Below are 26707 nucleotides of genomic sequence, written 5' to 3' on the forward strand. Positions count from 1 at the left end.
CACATGTATCTCTCTTTAGACTCAGTGTTGTGATTGATGACAAGCCCAGCGGAGCGCTTGTGTCTGGCTCTCTTCGGTCGTGCCAGGTGCAAGTGGCTTCGGGTTGCAGGTGCCTGGACATTAACACCAGGATGATGAAACCCCCCCCCCCCGACTGACTGACTGACTGAAACAGTGACTGTGCCACGGTGAGCGGAGAAACTTTATTAAAAGGATGAGCTGTACTGGTTCTCAGTCTCTGGGGCTATTTATGTAAACGACAGTATGCAAACAGAACTTCCTCCCCGACGCCGAAATGCTCCAACTTGAGACTTGTGGTGAGACTGAGGTTTGTCTAAGATACATTTAATAGATCAGGTGTCCTCTAAATATTCGGTGTGACCTTTTAGTTGAAAGAGTTCTCACAGATATGTCTTAACAGTCTGAAGGCTCTCCATGCAGTGCTAGTGGAGCAAATTAACTTAACATCTCCTGTTTCTTGTTTAAGTAGTGTGTAAATAATCAAATATAATCTCAGAATGACAAGTATTGCTTCCCAAATGTAGTGCCTGTAGACTCTCGGTGACTCAAGCTAAGTTTCAATTTGAATGATCAGAGGGGTTTCAAAAGAACATTTACCAGAAGTGGTTTGCATTTGTAAAGATGCATTTAACTGTAAAAAGACAGAAAAACCTTTATGAATAACAAATACATTCATGATATATATATTGAGAAGTTAATACAAATAATGTATTGATTAGAGAAGCAACATAAAACAAACCGCCATTTAAAAGATACCAGAGCCAAAACTGATGATATTTATGTTTTTTCTCTATTATTTTTGGTATACTTAAATTGTGCTTTTATCAGCAACACGGTTGGCACTTAAACATAATGAATGAAAACGGAATTGTTTTGTCTTAATACTTGTACTCTGTGCAATGACAAGAAAGTTGAATCTAATCCAAGTTATCAAAACTGCAAATATTCTGTTTCCATCATGTAGCACTTCATCTGTTTAATCATTCAGAACTGTTACACTTCTTATCAATATAACGTGTATATTTAAATGTTTTTAAGGCTTACCTTGGTGTCTCCAGGAGGTTCGAGGCACAGCGTTGGGTCCATGTGTGGAGACCTCGAGGAGAAGCCCCAGAAACACTCCCAGCACACCGAATCCCATGTTAGACTCTGATAACTTCGGAACTGTGAAGTTTCCTCTGCAACACAAAAATAATAATAGCAATACAGTAAAAACTCGGCCACATAAATAGATAAGGATGTAGAAATGAACCAGTTCCTCACAGGCTGATCTTATCATACAGCACAGACGCTACAAAAAGGGGCGGCATCAAATCCACTTCCCTCAAACTGAAAGATGGCAGGACTGATTCATCTTATTTGGTATCGTTAGTAAAGCACGTCACACGCATTTGAATATAATCAATGAAAGAAGATATGTTGGACAGAAACTGAACAATTGAAAAAAGTTCTCACAATAAAAGAATGTATCAAATGAATGTGAAGATGGGTAAAATAACCATAATGATAATAATAAAAAAACAAAATGACGTTGATGTTTAGTAGAGCTGCAAAAATAAGTTCATTGTTCAATTTTAAAGAAAATGAATTGCTTTAGTGACTTTTCAATTAAATAAAGCAACAGTTGAAATATATCTTTTATGACAGTTAAGTATCTTTAGGTTTTGGATTGAAGAATTGATGGAAGATTTCAAGAAGTGATTTGACGTTAAATAGACTAAAGGATTAATGAATTAATCGTAAAAAATAATCTGTAGATTAGGTGATAATCAAAATAATCTTTAGATTTAGGTATGCTGTTGTGAACAAACAGGAAAACTATGTGCGTGTTTATTGAACTTTATTTGTAAGGGTTTTTTAAGCAGATAGTGTGTGCAGAAGTCAGGTACAGAAGCCATGTCATTATCAGGAACTAATGCTAATAATGTGCTTCTTCATGTTCATGATCAGCCGTCGCATTGTGTAACACACCGCAATCAAAAATGGAAGTAAAATCTCTAGTGTTCAGAATCAAGTTTGACATTTAAACTTTTCCTTCTTTCAATCCAGTGTTCACCTCAAGGCTCTTTAATAAACCACTGGTTGCTTTAGGAACTTGGAACCATTTCAGAGGTGTTAAATAACAAAGCAGGAAAACAGATGGATGTGAAGTTCCTTCCGAATGAAGAATCAGACCGGGGGCAGAGGGGGGGGGGGGGGACCGGGGGGGGAGGGGCAGCAGCACATGACGTGGTCCTGAACTAACATGACTTATATTAGCAGAAAAACACCAGCGCTTAACAAAAACTATACTCATTCAAATGAGCGCGTGTTTTTAAACTCAGTTAATGTGGTGCGTGATCACTGTATGACACTTCAGCTGACTGTTGGCATGTGCAACAACTTAACACCTCAGGCTTAAGAAAATCCCCCTTTTTAAAAAGAAGTATTATTTTGCACTGCACTATTGTAGAGACGCAGTGATAGGTGTATCCGTTTGCCTCGGATGGTGATGACGACAATGTCGATGAGGATGACAGCATTCCTGGTAGCTACCAGCTTTTATCAGATGAAGGTGTCGTTTTTCATTTATCTACTTTGTGGAGCATTGTGATCCTTCTGCCTTTTAACAGCTCTCTCCTGGCATATTTACTTTAGGATGTGCCTGATAAGGACTCCATTAGGCTGCCCTGTGCCATTTGTGTTGAACTTATCCAGATCCACCTGATGTTTTTATATTGAATAAAGCCTCGAGTTGTCATGTTTCATTTTCTAAGTGCAAGGCAGTGCTGGTAGAAACAAACTTGTCTTCAATGCAAAGAAGGGATATAATAAAATGTAAACGGTACTCTTTGTTTAGCAACGGCTGCCGTCATGAAATATTATAAAATAGAAAGCAATGTGATATCTCTTAAAATAACATTTAGGAGACACTGGTGGTTGTATCTGGAAATGCTAATATAGCCGATTCAGTAACATTAACTAATACAATTTCTTAAGGCTTTAAGTCACTCATTTTGTCTAAAACCATATTCCACGTCTCCTGTTTTAGGTCAGCAGAAAAGCTGGGGGGGGAATACATTCTCATGCTTTAAAGCTTAAGTAAAATATGAAAATAAATCTCTAAATCTGTTCTCAATCCTGCTTGTAATTCGTGCAATGTTTGCTAAATTTACTGCAAACCAGGGCACATGCAATGTAATCTTTGGGGTCAACCTTCATGCCCTCAACCAAATTCACTCGACTGATGGATTGATCGCCTTCTTTCCCTCTGTAAATATCATCAATACTAAAATGGTATTAACTCAGAAAGTGATTACTAACATAATTCAATTGTAAGGCTCAATTGCTTCCTGTCTTTTCATCCAATCACGTGAAAGCAGCAGTGTGGGACACGTCAGCAAAACTTCCGCTTTGTGCCTTAAATGTTCTCTAGTTTAACACAGAGGAAGTCTGCTTTAAAGTAAAAGAGAAGACTCTGAAGGACAATGCTGTATTAATAGATGGGAGGCGAGTCTGGCTGATCAGGTGGTTGAAGCAGTTCTCAGAGGAAGTGAAGTGATCTGGCACAAAGCAGGTAATTCTGGTTTTCCACACCGTGCTCAAAAGAAGCCTAAATATCCGGCCCGCAGCACTGCTCCGCAGAATGGGTGGGCCGGTCACGCCCAGTAGCGTGGTTATCGGATGTCTTGTAAGACGAGGATTGAGATAACGAAAGCCGTCCAAGAACCAACAGGCAGGCTTCCAAAAAAAAGAATGTGTTCACTCAAAGTTACAAGTAGAGAGAAGACGTGGTGAATAAAAATTATAAACACTTGTTTGTACAAAGAAAGTGTTTTTACTACTTGATCAGGTTGTTTGTCCTCATTTTACATTTTTATAAACCAAATTCCAGAACAAATTATACCAATATAGGTCAAATAAATCATTGTCAACCATCTTTTATTGACCTAGTAGCACAATTGTGGATCATCCCACTCAAATATAGGTTAGTAATCAGTTACCATCCGAGAGGGAGATATATCATGTGGTACAGACAATCAATGAGGGTCGCCACAGCTAGAGAGAATGGGGGGGAATGATAATTGATTATTGATGTGGTTGTAAATAAGAACAAATTGCCCCGGAGGTATGACCCCGCTAACACTGCGATTGTTGGGTTTTCTGTGAGGGCTTCCACCGAGTAAATCTGGCAAAGATGGAATTCCATCCCGGCTTCAGCCTGAGCCGTGGACTCCACTCTGCTAAAGAGGGGGTCAAACACACAAGGACCCATTGTTTACTGAAGATGAGGGTAGCCTCCACTCCACCCCCATCACATCCACATCATCACTGTAGAAGTAGGCAACAATGAACAGAGAGAGAGAGAGAGAGAGAGAGAGAGAGAGAAAGGCATCATGTCGCCCTCTCATCCAGTTCTTTTACAGTGTTGCCAATCTAAATGCCAGGACAGCTTAGCCCTGAGCCATGCCTGCGTTCTCAAAGTTCGCACAAGCCCATGAGATCCTGATGAATCCCATAAAGATGATCCATAAATCAGTCTGATGACGGCGGCAGAAACTGTTAAACAGAGACGGGGAGAGAGAAAGGGGCAGCCCCAGTGCGACAGATGAGATAACAATACTGAATCTGTGATGAAAACCCCAGACTGACAAAATTCCTTTGGCCACCAGTCCGACTGCACGCATAAATAAAAGCCTCAAACTAGACCATATGTGCACTTCTGACGCCCTCCATCAATCTTACCACTCCGAGCTCCATTAAGGACAAAGCTTAAAAAAAGCTTCAAACCCCTCAGAGGGGCCGGGTTACAGTAGCAGAAAGAGCAGAATGGCAGCTACCCTACGCTGCTGAGAGATTTAGAGGAGTGGCCACACTGGCCTGGGATATTTAAGACGGTAACCATGCTGGCAGGTCTCTTTGAGCCCTTTGTGTTGCTCTCTCAGCTCCTTTGGCGGAGCAGGGAGGTTGACACCTGCTCGGGGCCTTGGGGTTCCCAGCACTGTGCTGTTAGCTGGGCACAGACCTTGGAAGGCTTCACACTGAGGACAGAGGAGGGGGGGGGGACTGGAGCTCTGCCTATCTGTGCACAAGAACTGTGACTGGGTTAGTAAGTCTAAGCGAGAGAAAAAACTTCAACTGGAAAAGCATTTCATGACTACGCAGCAAATAAATCATTAGGGATGTGACAACCATTTCATTTGAATTGTAGCCGGTCATTATAATAAATCACTGTATAATCACATTTTAACACTGGGTGGGTGGGGGTTTCGCAGCTACTCGCTTATTGTTTTTCCCGTTGGCACACACTGTCAGCTAAGTAAGCATGACCACAATGACTGCTGAATTACAGAGGAGGCAAACCACAACAACACTCCCTAATAACTCATCTGTTTTTTTAAATATAGCAAGGAAAAAGAGGATATTTGAACTTCTTACTCAAGGCAGAGGAGTGTCCTTGTAAAGGACAAACAGATACGAGATACAGAGTGGCATTTTCACTGAAAATAATCTTTGTTTAAAGGCCACCCAGTGTACAAGAAGGATTCGTAGCATTGTAATAAAAATGGAGAAAACCCTAAAGGAAAACTTCCCTCTGCTGGGTGCAGATAAAGTGCTGATAAAAAGTCAAATGTACAGGCGGCATGAAAACTTAACGGATGACTACAGCGAGATCTGTGCATCTGACAATTTCCACTATGCGCTATAGCAAAACGTTTCATTCCAACCACGTATTGGACAAATAAAGGAAGGGGCCCATGATGCAAAGAAGAGCGATTTTTCTACATCTCTATACATGAAACTACAGATCGGATTTATGGCGCCTTCTGCATACTCTGTGGTGACTGCAGGAAGTGTGACTGGTAAGCATGTGCCTGGTATTTTCTCTTCTCTCTGCTCTCTTATCTGAATGCGGTGGAAATCGGTGAGGGTTCAGACATGAAGCGTGTTGGAATAAAATCCCCCATCATCATCTTTTTCTTAGTAAATCTAGCAAATTATTCTCAGTGCCCACCAGCAGCTCTTCCGCTCAGTGAATCAAACAATGCAAATTCACTAATGGCACAGAAAAAGTCTTGAAACAAGGCAGAACTTGTAGTAAAACATGATATGTGCTAGAGATGAATGCATTTAGGGTTGCAACAGTGCTACCAACGGGAGAAATCTGACACTGAAGATACAATTCAAAACCTAGTGTAGCCTTAAACTCCCATAACCCCCTGTGTTGACCATAAATCGGGCTTAAATGGGGATTGGCACCCCAGCTGCGTCGACGGACCAGTTTAATTCAATTGAATGGAGGATTCAAGTCGGTCTGAACATGTCGCGATAGTCATTTGATTTTTTGGGGGAAAGCACTGAATGCTGAAAAGGAAAGGGCATTTAAGGAAAAAGTTAAACTGAACTGAAGCTGTATAAACTAAAGCAGCTGTACCCGACTCAAAGATCATTCAATTCCCTGATGAAATGTTAGCATGACTCGTCACGTAAAACCACATCTCCATCACTTGCCATCTCATTTCCAATGCAGAGTGCAGAAGAAGAAGCTCCATATCCTGTGAGCGGAGAGTAGGGCGAGGACACAGAGGGTGATGGAGGGTGAAGTGAAGGAGTTGGACATTCAGCGCCTGCCAACAACTCCAACCCCTCACTGGCTCTCTTTTCCATGTACTCATCATCAGCATCAATGCACAGAGTTGCTCTTCTTCCTTTTGCTGCAGCGCGCCAAAGAGGCTGCTACTCATTTTGTTTTCTGCTCCATCTGAACTAAAGGGCCTAACCACGTACAAACAAACTTATGTAATGGGAAAAAGTACTTCATTTTGTGGAAAGAATGTCTTTTTTTGGCAGTTCAGTATGACATTTCCATGCTGAGCTGCCCACTAAATGTTGCTCAAAGTTGTTCATATTCCTATGAAAAAACATCTGCTGGTGTGAGGTTGCTGCTTCACATCTCGACAGGTTTTTATAAAAAAGGTAGACCTGTCACCATTGCAGGTCATGTATATCAGCGTGAGTGGAGAACAGAAAAACCCGTGTGAAATGCAAACGCAATGTAAATGTCATTACATTTTCTAAAAAAGGTGTGATAGAATTTACTGTATTCCAATAAACTGATAGCTATATCAAATGTTCGTAGTTGTATGTGGTCTATCTGAAAAGCACCACCCAGCTGTGGGATTGCTGATAACACAGCATTGACATCTTATGCTAATGAGCTTGCTTTCTGAAGATTTTCTAATAAACCCATCATATCATTTGACATAACCGGAAATAATGTAATGAAGTTGTGACTGTTGGTGGATATTGCTGCACATCAAATCCAGGAGCTAGATTAAACTGCATCTCTGTAGCAATCACATGCACAAACTATTTAGACTATACATAATGTTGGTTTGTTTTGCAGTAGCAAAAAAGCGAGCTTGAGTGTCTCAATGTTCTGTGCTTTTTTCTGCAACAGCACTAAGGCTTGCTCTTATATTCTCGAGGGGTATTGTAGGGTTATTTAAAGCCGGGCCTGCATGAGAAAGTGAGTGAGCGAGAGAGCATTTACTTGAAACAAAATACTGAGACCACAGATGATGACACACACTCACAGGGACAGATGTCTGCTCCAATGTCATTTGCAGCTCAATGCAGTTTGGCTATAGATGTGGCAGAGACTTGAGCCCGCTCACATGTTAATGCTGCCATCAAATCCCTCTTATAACATCAGACAGGTTTCGAGCCCCCATCTTAAAATACTGCCAGCTGCATCAGAGTCGTGGGTTCTCCTGTTTTCCCCACAGGCTGATTAAGTGATTTTGACATTTCAAGTAGGCTACTCACACCAGGGGCCTCATATTTTTATCAGTTTAGACTGAGCCACTGGTATAACAACTTCATGCTATAATACTTCCATCTGATATTAAGCCTACAGTACAGCCTGTCCCTGGTGTCTGTGCCGCTGGGCAAAATCTCACTTCACTGCACTCGTACATTATTGTCTTAGTTACAATATACAGTTAAAAACTAGATGAATATCAATACAGCCGAACCAAAGACAGCTTTTTTTTTTTATTTATTTTTTTTTTTTAATTCAACACATACGGATTCCTATTCAAAAGCCTAGATTACTCATAATGCAATTTGAGCAGTTATGCTAGCAGCCTCGAGCTGCTGGCCTCAAGCAGACATGAGGGGCTGGTAACCTCACGTCTTTCTAACTCAAAACCCCCATTTCTTCCCAAACAAACCAATGCTGACTCAAGCAACTTCTTTAGGCAATATATCAGACTCCACACAGCTCCCCTTGAAAGGCTTTAAAAAAAATAGTTTCCCCTTACTTTAAAGAACAGTCTCATTCACTCCATTTCTCAAACTGTCCAGATGAATTAAGACATAACAGTTCAACCTGCAGCTGCGGCCCATGTGTAAACCATCTGGAATCCATTCAAGATAGACATCAGACTTCAATTGTCAAGGTGCAAAGCCACCGTGTCATGGCCACATTATGTTAGCATAAAGTCATCTGAAAGCCAGTGAGCAGCTGAGTGACCTGCTCTGCACAGCTGACTGTCATACAGACAGAAATCATCTGAAGAGCAACAGCTGATGCTGCAGTCATCGTGGGTTATCCATGGTGAGCCCACTGGATGGCAGATGGACGGAAAACATTTAAAAAGCCAGATTAAGGATTAAACAGCATGATTTACAACACTCATTAATTCACATCTGCATTTAGGGCTGAATGATGACAAGGGGAACATGATGCTCACTTCTAATGCAGGCTGGACACGGAAACTACTTATTGAAATAAAGAAGGGAGAATGAAAACGTAGGTATCCATCAGTGTCTAAATTGAGGAAAAGAGCCTGTGTTAAGGCAACACTATACAGAGGATGTTAAATGGAAACCCTCCTCTATAATTACTACTTGTAGAGCCCCTGTTGAGCTAGCATGTCGACCTAAAGTGGCCACAGCAAAGGCAAATGAGGGGTCAGGTCCAGTAAAGGGTATATTTAGTCTGGCGATGGCAAGCTTTTCAAAAACAACACGCCCTTTCCCCGCGTCACGTGGCTCTAGAAGATCTGAAAACTTCCCTATAAACATACAGGCAAGTGAAGTACGCTAACTAGAGAAACAGGGAGTGCTGTGTGGTGTTCCCCGGCCATGTACAGAACGTGCCTTTGTAGTCTAAAATGAAAACGTAAATCACCATGCACTCTGAGACTTTTATTTCAAAAAGGAGGAAAGAGGAGGAGGTTGTACTATTGACATCGGAGTAATAACAATAAAAAGGAGCTTGTGCTTTTAGGATCATCTAGAGGGGCTACTAGTTTTCAGACATCAAGGTAAGCAGTTTCTTGAAGCACATTAAGGCTTTACCTCAGTTCATACAGGCCTTTCCCTTTGTCAATATAGAATAATGTCTCCGTTGCAAGATGCTAATATAACCAATAATGCGCACAATGTAGAAAATTGTTTAACAAATGTATTCATGGAAGGTAGCAGCTCCTAAATTGGAGGAGAGCACATAGGTGATACCGCTCCGGTAAAAAAAACGTTTTCTGGGTAAATACTGGTACATTATATAACCTGAGGTCAGATAGAAGCCACCGCTCACAGTGAAGTCATAAGCCTTTCACTTGATGTCGTTTCCTTGAGGCTACAGCGATGCCAGCCAGACCTTGGGGCGTATAATGGTGGACTATTTTGGGAAGCTGTGAAAGCCCAGCTGACGGTCTTGTGGTCCCCAGCTGAAGGCCTAGTGGTCCTGAGTCAGTGAATGGTAGTCACATTGGTGGTTAGTTTTTCTACCAGCTATAGCCGAGGTCAGGTGTCTTCAGCTGTGGATAAATGTCTTGGTCTAGGTTTTCAATTAACTGACATGGAATATACATTTCTAAAAAGTCTTAGTCAAATTGCAAACATTTCACAGATTTTTTGATTCACTGGTTAAAGAATAAAAAGTAACTAATTAAGGTCTTTCATATGACAGTTACTAGGATGTAACACCAGTCAGCAGACATTTAAAAGAAGATAAATATCACAACAACAAAAAAACTGCTATATTTTCCGCCTCTCCTTTCTGGACTCTTTTCTCTGCAGAGTCTTCAGCAGGCAGTGATTTCATGGTGGTAATTTTGGCCCGACAGAGACAAAAACCTCATTTGGAGTGCTGTGTGAAAACTGGCCCGATCGCCCACAGGCTGCCACAACACTAACAGTGTGTCCCCCTGGGTTTGGCATACGGGGAGATAAAACACTAATTTCACCGTTTCTTCACAGCACAGGGAGGAACAAACAAGACAAAGCCTGACACTTTTAAACACTTATCACACTGTTTTACTCGTGATCTAGCGGGGCAGATGTAGGGCACACTTCCGTCCCCGTTGTAATAAAAAATGATTGAAGGCTTTACAGAAGATTAGGTCAATTAATCAAGCAGCTAAATAAGCAAAATTCATTGAAAAATATAAATCCACCATTAAAGTAACAGGCAGATCTTGATTTCTGGGCCACAAGTGTTGGCATCAGCTGACCTTTTGCAAAACCCCTTCCCCTAAGTTACTGTTGCTAAGTAAGAGTTTAACTTGGGGTCCTTTATGAGACTGTTTATGTCCATTTTGAAGTAACGAAACGACTCTTATTACACTGTTACTAACTACAGAATTAAATCCTTTCGCATAGGCCTTCGTGTAACTGAAACTATTAGTCTACATAATTACCTTATCATTTTAAAATTAGATTGCCTCCTTAGCTCCTTGCTAATCAAGGTAACAAATATAGTGCGCTGGTTAGCACAAGATGCCAACATCGTAGACAAACACACAGTTTGAACTAACACTGCTAGTGTTTTTATGAATGTTCTATTATAACGAACTTTGGAGTTTACAGCCATTTTTACACTGCTTTGGTATTTAGAGAAAATGTAAAGCTAGACAGGCCTGTCATGGCTAGTTACGGTTGCTGAGCTATGATTGGACAACCGTTCTTTGAGGGAGGTGTTAAGCAATCAGTCAATTGCAGAGCAAAGGTAGAAAAGCCGGTAGTCCAAAACCCCACTAGAAGAAGGCAGCTGTCCATGTGTACACCATGTACGTCAAACATAAACTTCAACAGATATAACAAATACAGCTGCTATGAGAAATCAGTTCATTTCAAAGCTGATATAAAAGAAAAAAGGGAAACAACTTAAAGGGAAGGAAAACCAAATCACAGCGTAAGGGAGAACAACAAAATGATTGGTAAAAAGTAAAAGTATAAAACGTTTTTCCCCACAAGCACCAAAGCCAAGCGGAATCAAATCAAAAAGGTGGATTGCCCAGGTGTGGTCATGCAAAGGGAATACAAAAAGGAGAAAAGCCCTGGGTTTGTAACAGGGGGAGGGGGTTGGGGTTGGAGAAGCATGCAGCATTCGTGTTGAAGCATGCGGGCCCCTGAGCGGCTCAGTGTCGCTCTGCACAGCAAAAAGGGGGGATGGAGAGGAGTAGAGTTTCTGACCTGTGGCTCCTTACAAGACGCGACGCTCTTCCTCTGGAGAGAATTATAAAATCCTCAAGCTAGGGAGGGGGGGGGGGGAGAAGACAGAAAGATCAGACAAGACATTTATGTAGTGGTGTAGTTAGATGTGTTGACCAGGTTAGACAGATATAGTGATGAAACAATGAAACACATGTTCTACAATTAAATAACATTTAGAAAGACATACAGGATTATCAGACACATACACGCAAGTGAGACAGATCTTTTTGGAAAGGACAAACGATTACAGAGACTTAAATATCTACAGACCACTAAGCCGGTGATATCATATGATAGCATGTCAGGATACCGTGCTAACTTTTTTTATAACCAAGGACAAACTAATGGTGAGAAGCCAAATGGTTATTATCTAATAGCAACAGAGAAACCTGAGGACAGACTGCTACATTAATTCCCTCTTTCACTTCTTTGTCCACAACAACAACCCTTTACGCTGTGGCCTGACAGTACACCATTGGTACTTGCCTTTAAACCGAGTTCTGATTCTAACATACATTTGTGTACCAATTAGCTATTGAGACAAATTATCTTAGGCACATCTTAAGCTCCTGGAGGCGCTGGAAAGAAAGTCAAAGGATCAAGGAAGTCATTAAGATTCATCGTCTGGAAAATCATCAACGTCTGAACCACATGTTGTGCCGATCCATCTGTTGGTGTTGCCATCATTAGAGCCACACAACAAGCATGGATAAAAAGATGCTTAAATATTATCGATTAAGAGTTTACGCTCAAAAACTCTTCATCAACTGCTTTATTAGCTGACTGCATCAGTGTGGTTTGATCAGCACCAACCCAAACTGTTCTATCTTCAGCCACAAGCTCACAGAGGAAGCGGATTCATAAATAGGTTTTCAGGGCATTGGACATTTTGAACAGTGTCAGCACTGGAGTTGTGCATCACTAATTAATCAACGCGAGAACAAAGACTGTAGGGAAATATCTGCATTAGCAGCCACAGAACAGTCAACTGGAAAACTATTTTTCTTTTCTTTTCAGTGCATGAAAACAAGACTTTATGAGTCAAAGGGAGTCAAAAATCTCCTCACTGCCGTCGTGACAGATGGTTGGACTTCCATTCACAAGGTTCCAGTCTGTTCCCTTACACTGCTTCCCTGAGCAAAATGAAAACCTTTACAACAAGGCTGAATACATTCTCCCTGCACAAGTACACCGGCTTAATTCCCACAGTGCACTACAATCCTACTCCGTTAAACATAGGTTTACATATTTACTTTGTCTTGACTATTGTATGTATTCGACAGGAACCTTTTAGCAGGGGATACATTTGTATCGTCTCTAAATCCTAAAGAAATTTGAAAATATATTCAATATTTTACAACAAAGGTCTGTAATAAAGTAACATTTAAATAACAATCCCAGCAACATTTGTTACTGGCAAAGCAACACATACTGTCCCAGAACAACGAGACACATCTTCCAGACAACTGAATTCAGGTCACCCAAATCAACCCAAATATGCAGATTCATTAGCATATGTTGGGCGGGTTAAGCTACTGTAATGCAGCCCCCCCACCCCACCCCTGTTCTACTGTAACAAAGAATAATCAGATTATGTAAAACAGAGATGATACATACCAGACTACAAGCAAGGGCAACTGATCACATTTAGACAAGACACAAAATGGTACCGTCTTCCTTTGGGATTCAGATTTATTAATCTGTTCTACAGTATCCTGCTATGAGTTGGTTACGGCAGGGAATATCTATCCATAATAAAACTGCTTATTGCATTTCTGCAATCAATGATAGATTTAAGCTGACTGTAATTAACAGCATATTACTTCAGATCGGTTTAATGGATGCTATCGGTTTCCCAAAGCCTGAGGATGGTTACTCATAGATCAAGGTCAAGAGCCATGCTTGATAGTCGCAGTGTGTAGCCACTTTAAACACAATGTTTTGTTTTTCCATCGTTCTCAAGACTTTCCCATTCTCCTGACACTTCCTCACTCACAGACACAAACAAAGAGAAAAAAAACATGTATGCAAGCAAGCACAAATACACGATGCAGCGAGGACCCTGCCACTCGCTATCCTCCGACAGCATCAATGGACCGTTGGGAGAAGATGACAGTTGGGTAAGATTGATGAGCTGTAGGGCAAAGGGGTTATCCCCCTCGACATCCTTAGGAAACACTCTAACTTGGCTTCCCTGAGCTCCCACAAAACCCTGTGACAGCTGATACAGACGTCTGACTATGCACCCACAAACCCCGGTGACACCACGCCTTCACGTCTCAATTCAGGACGTCCTGAGTGGGTGTCAGGCCCGGGTGAGAGTCCAGCCGAGCCCCCCGACCACGCCCTTGGTGACACAGCGGTCTGGAGAGGGCACGGAGAGGAAGTGGAGATGTCACAGGTCTGGCTGTTTTTAAATTGATGAGTGGACTTGAATGAGGACCTGGCAAGCTGGCCTTCTGAAGGCTCTTCAAGCCAGAACAAATGTATTAATAGGTTCAACTTCAGAAACCCAGCCTATGGTAAACATACTGACAGGAAGGGCTATTGAGCCAACTACACTGACACCTGATTTTCCTTTCAGCTGACAAAAGGTCCCAGCTCAAGCTTTCGCCAGCATCTTATGACCAGCACAACTCCATTGCTCTTGCTAAGACCCTATGAGAAATGATTTCAGGTATTTTGTACACAATTCTTACTATCAGGTCTCCAGATTAGTTTTTCCGGTTTTGTTGTGAAGAGAACATTTCCAATAACTTAATACCAGATAAAACATGTAGATTGTATACCGCCATGCTACTGGCTTGGTCAGGCTGTTACGGCCCGTCCACACAGCGGCTTCTGCCCATTCACTTTGAATGGGGGTGACGTCACGCATCGCCGAACTGCATTGTGGGAGCAAAGCGTAGCTTTTCTCGCGGTGCTCGCTGCAAAAGTTGAGCAATGTTCAACTTTTGAAGCTTCGACGGAAGCGTCAGCCAATCGAATCATATGCCAGTACAAGCTCTAGCCAATCAAACCGCTGCTTGTGTGTCCGGGGCGGGTGATTGGTTGTTGGTCTAGCTTCAGACATGCCCGCTGGCAAGCGACAACGCACGCCGCTGTGTGGAAGGGCCGTTAAGCTAAATTGCTGTTGTTGCAAGCCAACATTACATAATGCTAATGTTTACTAGGAATGTGTACCATGTCCATCATTTCAGTTTAATGTGCAAGCATGTTATCATTGTCCTAAAACAACTAAGTAAAATGTAAAGTGCATAGTGATGTAGTCAAGTTAAAAAATACTACATTTGATAAATCTAGTGTATTCAGGAGTTTGGTGGCAACAACCGGAACAGTAAAATTGCAAGGTTAAACATGTTCTCCAGTAAATCATTTTCAGTCTTCAGATCGCTTTATTCTCAAGGGTGCCATTTCTGACCAAACACTTGGTTTCTAACTGGCTTATATGTTGCAGCTTTGTATAAGTGGCAGATAGATGTTCTTTATAAATAACATGTAAAGAAAGCTGTTAACCAGCTGCTGATGGTGGTTTTGGATCCTTGCTCCCCTGAGACTGACATGAATATACACACATATGGGACCCTCACTGATACACATACACAAAGCAAACAGATGTGCATTAGACTGGGTAAGAGCCTCTCATCTCTATGACAGTGTGGGCATTCCAGTAAAAGCCCCCCCCCACACACACACTCACTTTTCATCAGTGCAGCCACCCTTACTGTCCATCTATAAACATCCCAAGTCTCTGACAGTGTCACCACCACAGGTGGGGGATGGAAGAAAAATTAGAGAGGAGAGGAATAGAGAGCAAACAGAGAGGACATCCAAGCGTGCAAATTCATACAGTGGTTGAAAAGAGATGACAAAGACAAGAATGAGGAGAAATGAGCAGGAGGAGGATTCTCCTTATGGAAAACAAGAATGGGACCATGGCATAAAGAAACATGAGTATGGTTTGAGGGCATAATGGACACATTATTTCCTTTTCTCTGTATTCCCCCAAAAGAATAGAGGCCTCTAGTTGGAGGTGCAATCCACAGCTTACACTCAGAAATGTCTTCTAGGCTAAATTAATTATTCTAAAAGAGACATTTCCATAACACCATATTATCGCTGCGCATTAGGGCATTGTCTTTTTGTCCCACTTTCCAACATGATGCAATACAGTGAACCCTGGTGCAAATCACTTTGAAAGGAGCAAAGAAAAACTGGGTGAAATTCCAGTTCATTCAAATCCTGGATGGAGGGTGCATGGACTCTGTACTTTTGCACGCAAACACACACACAGGACACACAAAGCAGTGTGTTGAAGAGGATTAACGCGGGCTTGAATTTCAACAGAAAGAATCCCTGTCTACAAGCACTATGGAGCAAATCTGGCTTTAGAAACGATCTTCATCCCAGAGCATCGTGGTACAATAGGAGGCTGAACCTAAAACCTTGCCTTTGAAATATGTTCATTTTTGAGGATGCCAGAGGACATTTGCAGCTGGATTATCAGCTCCCGAATCAAACGCAACATCTGCCTGGAAAACACAGACGCTTAACTATTTCAATAAACAAGTGAAGACTGTGCAACCCTGTGTCCATATGCAATTTGATTGAAAACACCAGAACATGGTACAAAGCATTCCACTTGTTCTACTGCAGGCAGGCGTGTATCTGGGAATACCGGCTGGAATGCACATATCTCCGGGAATGTCTGATATCCCGCTATGTGTAAATGTTTGCGCAAGGAGAGCTGAAAGTGGGCATTTGTGTGTGTGTGTTCGTGTGTGTTTGGAAAGAAAATAAGTAGCTGTCTTCTTCTGCCTTTGTATGAATCTTAAGTAGTCCCACGTTGAGGGGGGCTTTGTTTGCGTCCACCATCGGGGGGGGGTGGCACGTCCTCCAACTTTTCCCCTCACTTCCTTTTTTGGCGTAACATTTATCATTCTTCCACGTCGAACAATCCTTCTACAACATGGACTAGCATCAAGCGCACAATAAACTCCCGCCCCCACCCTGTTTCGCCCCTTCTCGGTTGCTCGGATACCTTTCATCCAACGGGACAGCTAGTCAACAACATCATCACTTAGAAAATCCCAACCTTGCCTTCACTTTGGTCTAGCAGAGCCTTGTTAAGAAAGTACTGCCCCATCTTGTTTTCAAAATAATGCTCCTCAAGCCATCTTTTTTTTCTTGTTTGCCTTTAATGTTGCATCCAAAACAGTTAAAAACTTCCAAGCCTAAATGTATGGCTCTTCAAAACTTGTCAAGCATCCTTTGGGGAATGGCAGACGTGGTGCAACCTTCTAATTTGCAAGAGAATTCCCCTTTGGGCAAATATAGCATTATCCAGTTCCACTTCACAACTAACATGCACAATATTTTAGACTGACATTAAGTTGTGCTGGTGTTAACCCTGAGGCCTGTTTCATAGAAAGAGTCACTCACCAGACTTCCCCTTTCTCCCTCAAAAGGCTAAACAGGTAGTAATAAGTGGAAAGATGCTGGACGTTGACTAAGTGCATTTAAACACTAATACATAAACCTAATTTCATCTAACAACACTAAGGATTGGACCACCAAGGAAATGAAACTCCATTGCATGCATACAAACCCCCCCTGCCTCTTCACTGAGTTCTACATAAGCATCCATAATCACCATGATTCCTCAAAGTATCCTGAAACAACCTGTTTCTTCTGTTGTGTTGCTAGGCTTGTCAAACTTTCTTTTTTTTTTTTTTTTAAACTGCCTCTTTTATTTGGTGGAACTCAAGCACATAATAGGCCTGGCCTTGTTTGGCCTCCGCCATGTTTCTGCCTATCCCTTTCAGCCGAGTGGTCTGCACCACTTATTCTGCTTATTATTAAAGCTGACGGCAGATTATTTTGCTTACTGCACCCAAATTCTCCATCCTCTATATAGATCAAATCCAGCAAACCCTGGGCCGAGAGACAAAGGCTAAGTTCACAAAAGAGACAAAAAGAGAAAGGAGATAGGGAGCATAGAGAGCAGGTCCAATGTGAAAAGAGGGAAGAGGGAACCTTGAAAAAGGGGGCGAACACAGAGAAGACGCAAAAGAAGAGATAAAACAGTGAACGCTCAAAACACTTTAAATGACTGTTTTGTCAGGGAAATAAAGAGCAACTATAAGCAGCAGCAGCAGCAGCAGCACGGAGAATGCAAATCAGCCCCGATGCAAATGTCATACGTCTTCAGGAGCAAAACAGACTGTCTTTATACCAAACCCCCCGCAACAAAACACACTTCTCTCTGTGCTACCAGAACCCCCACATTCTCCTCCACTTCTGTACTGAAAACACTCGCACAAACACTTCCAGGAGACAATCTTGTGCACAGCGAGAGAAGCGTAATCACACGAGACAACATCATCTTCTTACGCACAAAAGGACCACAGAGAACAGTTTACACACACGCACTTCTGAAAAAGATAAACCACTTACTTGTCCGTCATGGCGTCGGCTAGCGAATACTGATTCATTAAAATTCCTTTTCACTGTTCTCCACACAGAAGTTAGGAATGGTTGAGGAAATGTCTCAACACCAGTCTACAGGAGAGGGGGGGGGGGAAGCAGAGTAAATCATTGGTTCACAACTACAGCAGGAAGACAAGATCATTTCAATAGAACAACTTTCAAACATATGTTTAGCTCACAAAATGGAGAGAAATAGCAGTCAATGCTCAAGATAATGTTTTTAAACATTGGTAAATGACCTAAAGATTGTCAGTTTGCTTACATGTAAATAATGACATAAAAATCCTCTTCCGACGAGCACAAATCAGGCAATGTCTACTTTTTTTGTCTGGAAGACGAATAAAACAATCAACGAATTATAAAAATAGTTGCAGTCCGTCAATCGTCTTACATTGGATTTGATTATGCAAATTGATACCTATTGATAAGATACAATTATCCAATGGGCTCTGATGAGAAACAAACACTTTATTTAAAAATGAAATAAAGCGAATCACTTCTCATGTGATGTTAACCGCATGTCAGAGACGACAAAGAGACCCCGATCAGCCCACCGAGCAGGCCTGGACTGAAGCTAACTTTGCAGACACGCTTGACTTGCTCACAATTAGCCTAGCACGGCCCGGTCTCTTCAACTTTCTGGGGGATACCGTTGCCATAGTTACCCAGGCAGCCAACCAGCCAGCTAGCATAAACAGAGAGCACCAAGAGACCCTCAGACGGTATGGATCGCATTAGATGGAGAATGCATTGTGTGACTGAGGAGCAATAAGAACCTGTGATCATCCAGCATCAAAACTTGCATAATCCATCATCGCTAATAAAAAGATGATACAAATTATCTAGAGTGTTACAAATGCCATAAACACACCTCTGCTAATTGTCTTATTTGGTAATGCACATAAATCAGCAGCTGTTCACTGCCAGCATTCAGGTTTTTACATTTTAATGAGACGGTGGCGCGTCCTGGGTCCTGCTGGCTGATGAGCAACCTCCAAAGCATTATCTTATCATCTGCTTATCTGCCTTTAATGGATTATGATAACACATTAGATTCATAGATTGGATCTGGGTATGTGTGGACATAGATTGTGACCTGCCAGATTGGGGTTTAGGTTCCATAAGCAGATATGGGTTAGAAACAAATTCACATATAATAGAGCGCAGCAAAAAAGGAAAAGCTTTTAAATCGTGTTTTACCTCTGAAATACGTCTGTTTCAGTTAATAATCCCACCCTGATTAACCAAAGAGGACTTAATGGTTTTACATCTGTCAGCTATAACTGAAAAAAGACAGAAGAGTGAGGGTAAACCCCACCCAATCCTATCAGCCACAAACCCAGACAGACAGCCACCAGCCTCAGAGGCAGCCAGCGGCAGTCTGTCTGATCTCAGTTCAAGAGGCTGATGTGCCCCCTTGTCCCTGCTTCCTTTCTCCTTTTCCATATACATCACCTCTGAACTCTGAGTGTGTTCAAGACCTCTATCTTTTCCAATGCTCACCTGTCCATTTTGTTCCTATCGAATGGCAGCTCACTGATCTTTGTTTACGTGTCTGTCTTCAGTGCAGAATAGACATTAGCTGTACACACCCAAGTAATCTCCGGTAACCAAATAATTTCATTTCCTTTTGTCTCAGCTGCTGTGTCTACCGGAAATATTTTCAAAAGAAGAAAAACTCCGACAGTGCAGTTACCGTTTGAGACATTTGAATGAATTGTATGATTGTGAAAGGTTATCTACCAATTCATAATGACTCTTTGTCAACTTGAGGCTTCACCAGAATGTTACGCCCCCTGCATTTCTCTGGAGAAGCGTCATATCCAAATGACATTACAAAATTGTTGAAATGTGCAAGAGTCCAGGCTTTTGCACAATGTGGCAATCCACAGAAATACGAGAGCATGCCTGCTGTTGTGATGATGTATGAAGTGTTTTCCTACAAAGCTAGGAGTTCCTAACGGCCCGTCCACACAGCGGCGTGCGTTGACGCTTGCCGGCGGGCGTGTCTGACACTCGACCAACAACCAATCACATGAATCTCCCGCCCCTGACACACAAGCAGCGGTTTGATTGGCTAGAGCTTGTACTGGCATATGATTCGATTGGCTGACGCTTCTGCCGAGGCGTCAAAAGTTGAACATTGCTCAACTTTTGCAGCGAGCCACGCCAGCAACGCTCCGCGTCGCTTCCCACGATGCAGTTCGGCTAAAAGTGACGTCACCCATTCAAATAGCCTGGATGCTGGCATTCAACACAATGCTAAATGCAGTGGACAGTAAAGGGCAGTAAAACTGTGCTGCAAGACATCTGCAAAAAAAGGTCAAGTGAAAGGCATCAGATGGAAGGTTTCTAACAGCGCGGCAGAGATAGAGACGTACTTAAAGAACTGAGCACTTTGAAGTGAAGCGATAGCACTTGAAAAGACATGCAACGGAGCTTTGATCTACCTGAGCAAAACACTCACAAACCATTAAATCCAGCATCTGTTTTCAAGTGTTTCAATGCCCAGTAAAAAGAACAACTTGTGGCATGGTAAAGGGAAATCTGAAATGTCCAAGCTGGGAGGGCAAAGTGACTCCGAACCCTGCTGAGGGAGATTTATGAACTCCTGACAACAGCCAGCCAGGGGAAGACAAACTGTTTCCACATCTAAAGCCTCGCCCACTACACATTTTATATCAGACGTTCTGCAGAGCCTGAACCTAATGCCTAGACTGTACTGATCAATTTACCTGCCAGGATGATCAAACTAAACATAAGCACAGACATTTCTATGAGGTTTATTAAATCCAAATGGCTGCATCCTCAATGTTGACAAAAAGAGACAAAGGCAGCATTAATTTGGGAAATTCGATTAGAAAAATCTGTAGCGGCACAACGCTGGAAGATATGGTTTTAACTTAGCCCTTTATCACTGCATTTTTAAGACTCTACTTGTAGCCACAACATGTAGGATAATACTCCAGTTATATTAAATAGTCTCTCTGTAGTTTGGAAATGATCGGAAGAAGGCATCAGGGAAATGGGACAGTGGAACAGCTCAAACAGAAAGACAGCCAACTAGAATTTCGGACAAGCCAGAAATCCATCCGATCGGTAATCAGGCGCAATGACTGAAACCCTAACTGCATGCCAAACGACAACCAATCTGGCAGAAATTGGGTTCTATTCAAAAATCTGTCAGCGACAGTGTCTGGACAGATTTACTGTACACAAGACATTAGATAAAAGGAAATGTCAGGATAAAAGTGCCATTATCTCCTAAAATACTTCGAAATGTAGCTCATAAATTAAAGCAAAATGCAGCTGATCAAATTAAAAAGGTCTGGGTTTTCCCTCAAATAGTCCATTTCACTGCATCATGAAAACATGCCATCCATCACAACACTGAATTATTCACCTCTCAAAAGCAATTTTGGTAAAAATAGCATGCGCAGTATTGGAGACTCCCTGAACTGCACATAGTGAGCATAGAAACATATCTGGTTGCTATGGCAGAGGAACAAGGTGTTGACATTCTGAGACACCAGCAGTCAACACACTCACAGACGTGAATCTTACCAGAATCTGAGTGGGAAGATCCTGCAGGTTGAGAGAAAAAAACCGCTGAAAGAGAGGCTTTTCCAACCCGACTCAGTCACACTGTTATTACTGGGAAAGGTTTGCATGACAGATGAAAAAAAGAAAAATAGAATATGATCATTCAGCATGAGCGGTCGGTCACCTCCTCCCTCTCTGCTCTCCGGTCATGCTCCTTCTTTCTCACACTCCCTCCTTCGCTCTCCCTCTGCCTCTCTCTCTCTCTCTCTATCTATCTTGCACGATAAACATGAAGAAAGGAGCCCGAGAGGCTGCAAAGGGTTTAGAGATAGTGTTTGGATTAAAGGACTGTTTCACTCTAACGCATGTCAGTGGCAGACTGTCTCTGTCTGAGTGTATACATAAACGCCCAGGACTCTTTCCCCCTGTCACAGCAGTCAGACGCTGCCTGCCAGTGGAGAGCGACAGCGCTTGCCTCTGGAAAGCATCAATGCACACAATTGCCTGGGAGGGGGAGGGGGTATTTGAGGGTGGCGGGTGAGGGGGATGGAAGACGAGGGGGAAGGGGCTGAGGTTAGGGTAGTGCGTATCTGCATCTTTGGGGTTATGTCTTTTGTGAATGGGGACTGGAGGTGCAGATGCTGCCATCTATCAGCACTGTATAACGCCTGGAGTGATATACGCTCAGTTTCAGTTTATAAGTTAAACCTATACAAATCTCATATCATTTCAACACAAAATACACATAAGAACCCCACAAGGCATAGTTTATTCTATGGCCGTTGATTTGCCTAGCTACAACCCAAACAAATTGGCAACACACTCACAGTTTAACTGCAAAGACAGATTGCATCGTCGTGCTTAATCGTGATGTTGTGACTTACTTTTCTCTATGCAAACACTAAACAACAAGCTGATAAAAAAAGGAGTCTGATCAAAATCTACCGACTATCAGTTAAGTCATGCAACACCTTCTTCATGCAAAACCACTCCCTGGGGCTTATAAACAAATGCTGCTGATAGCTGCACAAAGACAGAGAGCACCTTTTGCATGGAGTCCCACAGTGATAACCTCCACGGTAACAGAATGTACTGTAGCTCCCAACTCCATTCCCTTCCAGCTGCCTGCTCTCAGCCACACAACACTGGGAACCTTTTCAAAACATCAAGTGAGCATCAATAGCCCTGCACTAACGCATCAGTACGCTTCCTGCACTCTCAGCACTAGCTTTGGGTGCAGCATCTTGGGAATCTTCACATTTCCTGTTCATGTGTTCAAACTATTGCCACTGTTTTCAGATAAACAACTTATGCAATGCTTCAACTATTGCAAACAATTAAAGCGACGTAGCCTTGAAGGGTGTGGACAGTTCTTCACCTTCATTGTTACCTGACAGAAAAACAGGAAGCCAAGCTTAACATCCAGAGGTTGTCTTTGCACCAGCTGATTTGAAAAAACCATTCAATCATGAGACAATTTTGCTGAGACATCTCTGGAATGTAGCAATGCATTATGCATGGCCAGTAACACACAAGCGTGCACATAAAGCGCCTACACATGCCGCTGTCTGAAGCAGATATAAAGCCAGATGCTTCTCCCTTTGCCAATAGGAAATGATTCGAGCCTGAGGGGTGTTGGGGTACTAGGGTGTGGCAGCCAGGGGAGGATTGTGTTTGTGTGCGTTTCAAAAAGAGGTGGGGGTTGCCCCAGATGTCTGTTTCATCGAGCCAGAACAGCACACCTCAACATCAGAGCACCAAAGACTGGCCCCTGACCTCTACCCTCTAACTCCTGCAGGACCAAAACAATGAGATGGCTGCAAGTCATACATCAAACCCAACTACCTTGTTTCCTAAAAAGCTCTTAAAAAGGACCCAACCAGTGTTTTCATGGGCATCTTTCAACATGAACAAATGATTTTAGATTTGCTCTTGTTGGCTGACTCCACTGCCAGCAGATTCCTGACAATTAGATTGCTAATGAGCGGGAGGGAACAATGAGGGGGTCGTGTGTGTCTGTGTCAAAGACGGCACCTTCTACAGTGACCTCCACAGCAGGAGGGAAATGCTACTGGCCAGACCTTTTGCAGGTACTTCAGCCTTTTCTACCACAGTAGACTGGCTGACGACCAAACCCAGCAAAGGGGAGATGAGAAGAAAGCCTCCGAGGACTCAGGAATGGTCACCTTCAGATCCATAAAGAGTTTATTCAATTACCTGACAGTCACTCCCTCACTGTGGACATGAGAAGTGACGGGATGTCTTTTAAAAGCCTCCCTTGAGGTGGTCGAATAATTGCATCAGGATCTGATGAAAAAAGCAGTACGTGTGCTTAATGTGAGCTTCTATATATTCAACGCTGAAGGCGCTGCCAATTTCAATGCTACCAAGAGAGAGATTTGACATTCAGCCAGGACTTGGTCTGAATCCCAAACAAGGCATCCAAGTAAATAACCCCTGACATCCCAAACAAGTGCCATTACTGCACAAAGTTCAAGTTTAAAACAAAGCTCCCTTTCAGCAGCATAGTTCCCATTTCCCATCCGTTTTAAATTGATTATTGATTTAAAAAAAGCACTTAAGACGGGTTTCGTGCTTGTGTGCTTCTCCTTAACAAGCCAGAGCATTCTATGTAATTTAATTTAGCTCATGTGAATCTTGTGCTTCCAATGAATGTGTGAAAGGGACAAAGAAGAACTTAAAGATAGCTCAGTTTGTCCACTAATAGAATTTCAAACCTAGACACACACGTGTTAAAAATAGACTAATTAACTTTCCTGAAATGGGAAACCCCAGATAGGCAACACGTGTGCAAAGATTTATCCTATAAAAAGCAGGTAAGGGAAAGTCTAAAAATCTAGAAAGAAAGAGTTTATATGGAAGCAATGCACAGCAGAGAAACATTATATTCTTACTAACCTCACACAAAATAATATACCTACATTTAACCATTTTTAAGTAAAGCAATTCCAAAACCTACAAGAGTCAATGACAACCTCACAGCGCAAACACAACCTCTAACCTGAGGGGAAAGTCAGTGACAGAGATGCCTGAGTCTCAGTGGCACGCAGTCAGTGGTTTAATGATTTGTCTGCTGCTGGTGAATGATCACACAGCAATATCCTGTTCTGGCTAGTTCTTCGAGCCCCCCGAGGGTCCGGCTGACATTATTCTGGCTTGCCCTGGTGCCACTGAAGCGCCAGCGGGCCGATCATATTGACAACATCCGGGTGGCTGCCCCCATGGCTGATACAACCTAGCAAAGGACCTGTGGAATTAAACCCAATGAGCCAGAAGAATAACTTATAGACATTGAGTGAAGGGATGTCATTGCCCCTGCATTATTTGTGAGATGTTGCGCAGGAGAGGAGGGATGGTAAATGGTACTAATGACTAATGAGCCAGTGGAAAACAGATTTAGAAAACACAACCGCTGTATTTAAGGGGAAAACTAAATAGCTGGCATGTTCCAAGATTCCACAGTGCTTATGCAATACAAGCCTGTATATAAAAGGGAGCGGGGCGTCTATTTACTCCTAAGTGAGGAGCATTCATGCATTTCCCTTTAAGTCTATATGAAATGTTAAAGAGCATTAGGGAGAGACAAATGTTGCAATAACACTTTAGGATAACCTTCATTATCAACAGTGTAAAAAACACCCATGACAATTTCCTGGAGCCAAGGTTTGTGCCTGTTCAACATTGCAAAACCCCTAAATATTCAGTTTAGCATCACGTGCAATACAAGGAAAAGAGGCAAATCTTCAAATTTAAAAGAAGCTGGAAGCATCCAACGTCTGGAGTTTGTGATTAACATTAAGGTAATATATTGCAATCAACTAATTCATCAATGTTTTTCACAGAATTACTGGGGGACTTGTCTCTCCTTCTTGCTCTCACAAGCCTGAACTTCATTATATGATTGAAGAAGGTACAGAGAAAGACTATATGATGATGGTGGAGTTTAACTATATACTTCGCATAAATCCAGTAGAGTCACTGAGACACAGGACTTTAGTTAGCCAGGCCAGAGGGCAAAAAGTGAGACAGAAAGCAGCTCCATAAATACTTATCACTCCATGCAGCTCCACACCAACAAGACTAGACATGCATGCAGGTGAAAGGTTTATGATGAGACTCTGATGAGCCCCAGCTGCACTGGACCATCCTCCTGTCATGGCACAAGATGCCTTCTGGCAATGGAACTACAAAAACACAACAGTGCATACTGTAGGCATGTATTTCTCCATGCTCCTACCAGCCTTCATATAAACTGTGGTAAACGTTCTTCATCGCTGTCAATAAGAACCTTTTGTTGTTGCATTGAAAGAGCACCCTTGATGTATGCATGCCAAGGGTATAAACCCCTGAGTGACCTCTGAGTGCCAGAATGGCATTTAGAAAGTGCAAGGGGAGTTTAATCTTTAAAAAGATTTGTGTGAGCACGGCTGGTGAACACGTAATATTATATTCAAGAGGTATTTTTCGCTTCAAGGACAGTGACAGCGTCTGCGTGGACTCACTCAGATATCCGCTAACATCTTATTTTTCTGCAGTTGGGCTTTAAAATGTCGCGGGAAAGTATGTTTAAAAGTTTTGTGCGGCGTCAAAAGCGGAACAAGATAAAAAAGAATATAATAGTAACGATGGGTTTTTATTATTTTGTGTCTCCGTTGGGGTTTCGGATACAGTGCAACAAGTGCAGCTGAGCTTGAGTCGGCGACAGCACGGCAACACGGCTGAAATAACTAAGCCATTTGAAAGTCCCGATGCGATACGTAGCTAGCGCTAACTGAAATGTGCACTAAAATGAAAACGGGTGTTGCTACTCACCGTGTGGAAGTTTTCCTCCTAGTCCCAGTTTTTACGGAGATGAAGGTCGGTGCAGCAGCGTGACAAAGTTTGACTGGTCGCACTCTCTCAGCTCAGCATGGCGGCTGGGACCAGAGACTGCATTCAAACCTCTCCGGGCTGAGATATCAACACAGGGGGGGGGGGGTTCTGCGGGCGGTGAGAGCCCAGCGGTGGAGCAGGGAAGAAGTAGCACAGTTGGATATTTTACCAAGAAGGAAACAAAAACATGTTAAGTTATATGTTAAAGTCCTGCATTCAAAATGTATTTAAAAAAAAGTAGCCGACACAGAAGAATCAAAAACGTGCTTAAAGT

General features: G+C 42.4%; 1 protein-coding gene across 4 annotated transcripts in view; it reads right to left on the bottom strand.

Annotated features, from left to right (window-relative positions):
- sema4d (sema domain, immunoglobulin domain (Ig), transmembrane domain (TM) and short cytoplasmic domain, (semaphorin) 4D) overlaps window positions 1-26502 on the bottom strand; it is a 35579-nt gene extending 9077 nt beyond the window's left edge. The window contains exons 1-4 of one of the 4 annotated variants that reach the window (XM_034204689.1): window positions 26374-26502; window positions 17965-18069; window positions 11488-11546; window positions 1066-1199 (exon numbers count right to left, since the gene is read on the bottom strand). In XM_034204689.1, the coding sequence (XP_034060580.1) occupies window positions 1066-1162 (97 nt within the window). In that variant the 5' untranslated portion in view covers window positions 1163-1199; window positions 11488-11546; window positions 17965-18069; window positions 26374-26502. Of the gene's footprint in view, window positions 1-1065; window positions 1200-11487; window positions 11547-17964; window positions 18070-21561; window positions 21938-26373 lie in introns of those variants that run through there. The other 3 variants (XM_034204698.1, XM_034204671.1, XM_034204680.1) reach the window with 3 other exon arrangements.
- Between the last annotated feature and the right edge of the window lie 205 nt (window positions 26503-26707).

This window comes from Gymnodraco acuticeps, unplaced genomic scaffold (genome assembly GCF_902827175.1).
Source record: "Gymnodraco acuticeps unplaced genomic scaffold, fGymAcu1.1, whole genome shotgun sequence".
Classification (NCBI taxonomy): Eukaryota; Metazoa; Chordata; class Actinopteri; order Perciformes; family Bathydraconidae; genus Gymnodraco; species Gymnodraco acuticeps.